At 58.3% G+C, this 5,968-nt stretch overlaps 1 protein-coding gene across 1 annotated transcript in view; it reads left to right on the top strand.

The window, feature by feature from the left end:
- The window catches only part of MEIS3 (Meis homeobox 3), a gene marked incomplete at its 5' end in the record, with an annotated part of 7,953 nt that extends 2,257 nt beyond the window's left edge, over positions 1–5,696 (top strand). The window contains 7 exons of the mRNA XM_039866667.1: positions 1,018–1,317; positions 1,502–1,650; positions 2,572–2,648; positions 2,876–2,934; positions 3,042–3,125; positions 3,433–3,502; positions 5,286–5,696. Coding sequence (XP_039722601.1) covers positions 1,018–1,317; positions 1,502–1,650; positions 2,572–2,648; positions 2,876–2,934; positions 3,042–3,125; positions 3,433–3,482 — 719 coding nt within the window. The remainder of the gene's footprint in view (positions 1–1,017; positions 1,318–1,501; positions 1,651–2,571; positions 2,649–2,875; positions 2,935–3,041; positions 3,126–3,432; positions 3,503–5,285) is intronic.
- Between the last annotated feature and the right edge of the window lie 272 nt (positions 5,697–5,968).

Below are 5,968 nucleotides of genomic sequence, written 5' to 3'. Positions count from 1 at the left end.
CGCACATTGTGTGTGTCACCAACCTCGCGACCTAAGCCACAGACTTAGAAACGTGTGGCTTTGTGATAGTCGGCTATAGCCACCTGGCCATCTCAGAGAGCGACACAACCCACCATGTCTCAGCTCCACCCCACAGCCCCCTGCTCTCCTGGGCACAGACACAGGCACTCACACCGCGTGCCATGCGACGGTCTCAGGAAGGGTCAGGTACGCCGGCGTGGGGGCTACGGGTGACAGTAACAGCAGCACTCAAAAGCCTTCAGACCCGACGACTCCGCAGTCAGCACACGAGCCACACTCAAGAAAATGATTCCGCACAGACATTCGCGGCCTGCAGACGACTCCCCTGAGTCGCTGTGTCTTGGGGCTGTGCCCCAGCAGGGTGCAGACGATGCTCCCACACTGGGCTGTGTGGGCAAGGGTCGTTTACAAAGCAGCAGGCAGGGTCTAGGGGAATCCATAGGGCAGGCAGGGTGCCCCAGGGGCAGCTGTTGCCAGCACCCCGACACCCTGTCTACTCCCAATGTTGGATGGAACCCTAAACTGAGTGACAGAGAGGCCTTGGTGCAGGGTATATGGGTGGGTCGGCCTCCGGGGACACAGAGCTGGGGCGCTATGTCTCCCAAGATATGTCGGAGTTTGGATAAAGAAAACACACTCCTGGACTCCCCGATCTACAGTTCTGAGACCAAGTCTCTAAGAACCGAAAGTTATTCTTTTTTTCCCCCAGTAAGTTTCGTGCACACTCATCTGGCAGCAAAATCTGACCTGAACTAATGAGAGGCTATTTATAGCCTTTATTTATTCCACTTAGTTAAATATTCATCCATTTCGCTGCAGAAATGTTAATGAGCTTGATGACGAGGTTATGCCCCTGCCGAGGGCGTTATGAAACACGCGGTGTGTGCGCTGATCTACTGTCAGCAAATGTGAAAAGCTCTGAATCCTGAAGCACCTCCAGCCCCCAAGGATTTCCGATAGGGTGCCGTAGATCTGCAAAAGCTCGTCCTTATGGAGCAAGCGCTCTGTGCCTTTATGTAAACGAACTCATCGAATGCTTCCCACGCTCTGAGGTGGGGACAGTACCATCGTCGTCGATCGAAGCGGCAGGGAGTTGCTCAGAAGTATCCAGAGCCCGTGGTCCTAGCCGCTGTGGGATACTGCGCCCCGAGCCTGCCTATCAACTCCCAGCTCTTGTCTTCCAGAATAATACGTGGATTAGAGACCATGAGGACAGTGGGTCTCTACAGCTGGGGACCCCGGGCCCGTCCAGCGGGGGCTTGGCCTCGCAGAGTGGGGACAACTCCAGTGACCCAGGTGAGGAGCTTGGAGGAAGAGGGGGGATGTGGGAGTCAGTCTGAAGATTGAAGCTGGACGGCAGTTAGGACTTTCCGGGGGGCAAGATGGCTGGGTTGTGGGGCGGTGTCTGGGGTGAGGGTCCCGGGTCCCTCGGGCCCCCACCCTCGCCGTCTGCAGAGGTGACGCGGCTCCCGCCCCTCAGGAGACGGGCTGGACGCGAGCGTGGCCTCGCCCAGCTCTGGGGGCGAGGACGAGGAGCTGGACCAGGAGCGGCGGAGGAACAAGAAAAGAGGCATCTTCCCCAAGGCGGCCACCAACATCATGAGGGCCTGGCTGTTCCAGCACCTCTCGGTGAGGGCCGGGCCGGGGTGGGCACAGGGACGGACGCGGAGGATGGCCGCACAGAGACCTGGACACGGGAGACCAGACCGAGGCAGCGGGACCCCCCAGGGAGAATTTCAAAGAAATGGCGACTGGCCAGAAGTAAACATCCTGAGCACGCACAACCTGTGTGCCGGGTGCTGCTAAGGGCTCTTAACTCATTTGGTCCCCCACCCATGGGACCACCCATTAGCCCATCTATTCGCCAACCCCATCAGTCATCCACCGTCCAGCCAAACCTAGCCTGCGAGGGCGGGGCTGTGCCGCCTCCAACCTGCAGGGAAGGAGTGAGGCCCAGAGCCCTCACCGCCAGAAGCGGGTTCAAATAGAAGCAGGCTGGCCTTAACCACTGCACCACACTGCCTCGTGGGGAGATGGGAAGGAGAGGAGCGGGGAAGAGAGAGACAGAGACAGAGGCAGAGAGAGACAGAGACACAGAGACACAGACAGAGAGAGACAGAGAGACAGAAACACAGACACAGACAGAGACAGAGAGGTTAAGTTAGGGAGAGCCGCGGAGACAGAAATAAATTGGAACAGGGAGAGATGAGGACCGGGCCCTGACAGAGAGACTTGGGAGGGACTCCGAGCGGGTTACGCTGATCTGTGCTTCCTTTCCCAGCAGTGGAGTCCCCAGCTCTGTCTCTCCCGAATGAGAGCTGGCCAATTAGCCTCTAATTGCTGAAAGAAGGGGGGGGGCCGCCCGCAGGCCTAATTGCTCCAAGCTTGGCTCAGCTTCCCTCTGCTGGGCCCCCGGGAGCAAGGCGAAGCTCAGACGAGCTGGCTGTTCCGGCCTCTGCCCCAGCCTGGGCTCGCTATCCTTGGGGACGGGGCGGGCCAGGCCTTGGGGCTCAGGTGGCAGCCCGGCTAGCGGGGTGACTCTTCCTGCAGCACCCGTACCCCTCGGAGGAGCAGAAGAAACAGCTGGCGCAGGACACGGGGCTCACCATCCTGCAAGTCAACAACTGGTGAGGGACCCGGGGGCTCGCGGCGATGGGGAGCGCGGGCGGAGGCCGGGCGCTGTCCGCGGTGCTGAAGGAGGCCGCGCAGCCCCTCGGAGCCTCGCCCCTCGCTCCCGCCTTCCCTCCCACCCCGGCCCCTTCCCCGCCTCTCTCTCCGGGTCTCTGCGTGTTCTTCCCCGCCTCTCTCCTGCCTTCTCTTAACATCCTCCCCCGTTGCCACGGCCCCCTCCCAGGTTCATTAATGCACGGAGACGCATCGTGCAACCAATGATCGATCAATCCAACCGCACAGGTACAGGGAGAAGGTGGGGAGAGGGGGCCTAGTGCTCCCCAAGGAGTGTCAGAGCTTAGGCTCAGGCATCCCGGGGCTCAGCCTGCACCCCTCAACCTCTCTCGCAGGACAGGGTGCAACCTTCAGCACAGAGGGCCAGCCCGTGGGGAGCTACACGGAGACACAGCCACATATGACCGGTAGGCCGCCAGGTAAGGCCCCGCCCCTTGACTAAGCCACGCCCCCAGGACACTAGGCCCCTCCTCTAAATGGTGATGCCTCACCTTCTGGGATTCAGTTAATGAATAATAATAAGGGAACCGATGATGTAAATACAGATTGTCCGGCGCCCAGGTGCCTACCCGTTGGAAGGCTCCGCTTTTTCTTAAAGGACCAAACACCCTCTTAACGATGCCTCAGTCTGTCCTGGCAGAGGACTCCCTGACGAAGACCGCGGTGGGAGGGATGTCCGGGGGCTGTCTGGCGAAGACTCACTGACCCTCCTCTTTTGTCTTCCAGGATCGATGGGGATGAGTTTGAATTTAGAAGGGGAGTGGCATTATCTATAGAGGCTGGATTCAGGAGACACGTGAGTGCCCCGTGTCTAAGGGTGCTGGGTTGGGGGCTGTGCAGCTCTCGAATCTTCATAAGACCCCTGGACTCCAACAGCGGGCCACCTAGAGCAGCAGCGGCGGGGACCCCTGAAGGGAGGGTTCTCCGAGGTTTGGTGGGAAGATGATCCGTCCATCCATCCACACATATACACGCCAGGTGTACATCTCCAAACGTCCATTAAGCTCTCATGCCATGCCCTGAAGTGTCTCAGGTAGGGTCCTGACCCTGAGAAGATTCTGGGCTTGTGAGGAAGTGGACATCAGAAACCAGTGGCAATCCGGTACACCAGCTGCTCAGAGGAGATATCAGGGAAGACTTCGTGGAGGATGCGGCTTCTGGGTGGGGCATCGAAGGATGAATAGGAGCTCACTGGGTATAAGAGGGGAGCAAGGTACTAGGGTACATCCTTTTACTTTCCCAGGGCTTAAGGCTTTTGAGCCTCATCGTAGTTTGTCTTCGCGACAACCTCAAGAAGGAAAAACTATTACTTTCACTTTACGGATGAGAGAAACAGGCTGAGAGAGAAGAGGTTACTTGTGCGGGTTCATCCAGCTCAGAAAAGCAGAGAGAACAGCACGTGCAAAGGCCCAGGCTTGCGAGGCTGCCTGGAGTTTCTAAAGCCCAGATCAGAGCTTGACTCTCCCCGGGTTAAAACCCTTCTGTGGCTCCCTAGTGCCCGCTGGATGAAGTCCAGACTCTTTAATTTAGCACCCATCCATCCATCCATCCATTCATTCGATACACATTTCATGAGCACCTCTGTGCCTGGCCCTGTGCTGGGTGGTGCTAGAGACAGAGCAGTCACTATGACGACCCAGCCCAGCCCTAATGGGGCTCCCAACCCAGTTGGGGGGACAGACTCATCCCAGACAGTGACAACGCTGAGTGGGCAGGGCTGGGATGAGGGAACCCAGGACCTGGAGGAGCTCAGCGAGGGCATCAGACTCAGGCCGGGAGGTTCAGGGAGGACTTCCCGGATGAGGGGACTTTGGAGCTGAGACCAGGAAACTAGGGGCAGGGGAGAGAGCGTATGCAAAGGCCTGACGTGCTTAGAAACCTCACAGCTGTGAGACAGCCTGGATACACACACACAGTCACACACACACACGGAGGGGCAGGAGGGCTGGCTGGGCTCAAGGCCAGGAGCCAGGTGGTGAGTTATAGATTCAGGCCAACAACAGAAAGGCCAGGAATGAGAATGAGACCTGGGAGGGTTGAGAGGCACTGGGGGCCTGAGCCTGGGAAGGAGAGAGGTGGGTTTGTTCAGAGCCTGGCAGGTCAGTGTTGGGGGGCGGGCGGTGGGCGAGGGGGTTCTCAGCTCTGCTCTGACCAACTGTGGACAGGCGTATCCTGATCTGAGTGTCAGGGGACCTCTAGGATCACAGATGATGGCGGGGCCTCCTCCTCCTAGTGGCCCAGAGGGCCGTCTTTCTTTCCTGCCCCCGTTTCCCCCGCCCCTTGTCTTCGTTCCTCTGTTTTCACTATTTCTGTCTCCGTTCCGTGCGTCTCCGCGTGTCTGGTTGCTTCTTTCTCCACATCCCCACCTCTGATGCTCTGTGTCTCGTACTTTGTCCCGCTGTCTCCCTCGTTTGTCTTTCTCTGTCTTCTTTCTTTTTCTCTCTCCCTCCCTTGTGGTTCTGATTCTCCATCTTCCCCTTTCTCTGTCTCAGTCGCTCTCACGGTGGGATTGGGGGGGACGGCACAGAAGAGCGTCCCCTTCTCACTTCCTGACTGGGCCTCTCCTCCCCTCTCCTCAGACCCCGGCCTGCCGACTGTGCCCCCCGGGCTCACACCTGGCTCCGGTCCCCGCCTGGCCCTTGGCCTTCAGGACCCCGCCTCCTATGGCCCTCCCACTCAACGCCTACCTCCCTGGGGCCCCACCGGGACACGAGGGGGGCCTGAGCGCCCGCTTGAAGGTCTCTCAAGGACAAAGACAAGGCCTCTGGGCTCTGCACCCCACTTCACCCTCCCGTCTGCCTGGAACCCGAGCTGAGATCCTGGGCCTGGGTCTTCAGAAGATGGTGGCCGGAAGGCCCCAGCCTCTAGGACAGAGATGGAATTGGGGGTGGGCTGGGGCCGTCGGGGGAAGAGGGCCACCCAGATCTGACATTTGGGGAGGTTCCCTTCGCCCTCCCAGCCCATTCCCCTCCTTCCTACCTCCTACCTCCTCCCTTCGATCTCTACTTTTTTAATGAAAGTCTTAAAAACGAAAAACCATGAATCTGAATTCTTGGGTCTCCTACAGGATTCAAATTCTCACTCCTTCGAAGCTCATGAATCGATCACTCCTTATAATAACTGATACTGTCTATCCCGCTCCGTCCTCGGGCACTCCGTGTGTATCAGCTTTCGCTGTGTAACAAACAACCCCAAACTTTGCGGCTCAAAACACCCACTATTTTTAAGCAAATTGTTCTATGGGCTGGTGTCTTAACTAGGC

The sequence above is a fragment of the Pteropus medius genome, unplaced genomic scaffold, assembly GCF_902729225.1.
Source record: "Pteropus medius unplaced genomic scaffold, Ma_sr-lr_union100, whole genome shotgun sequence".
Lineage (NCBI taxonomy): Eukaryota > Metazoa > Chordata > Mammalia > Chiroptera > Pteropodidae > Pteropus > Pteropus medius.
This window is presented reverse-complemented; position numbering and strand designations above follow the sequence as displayed.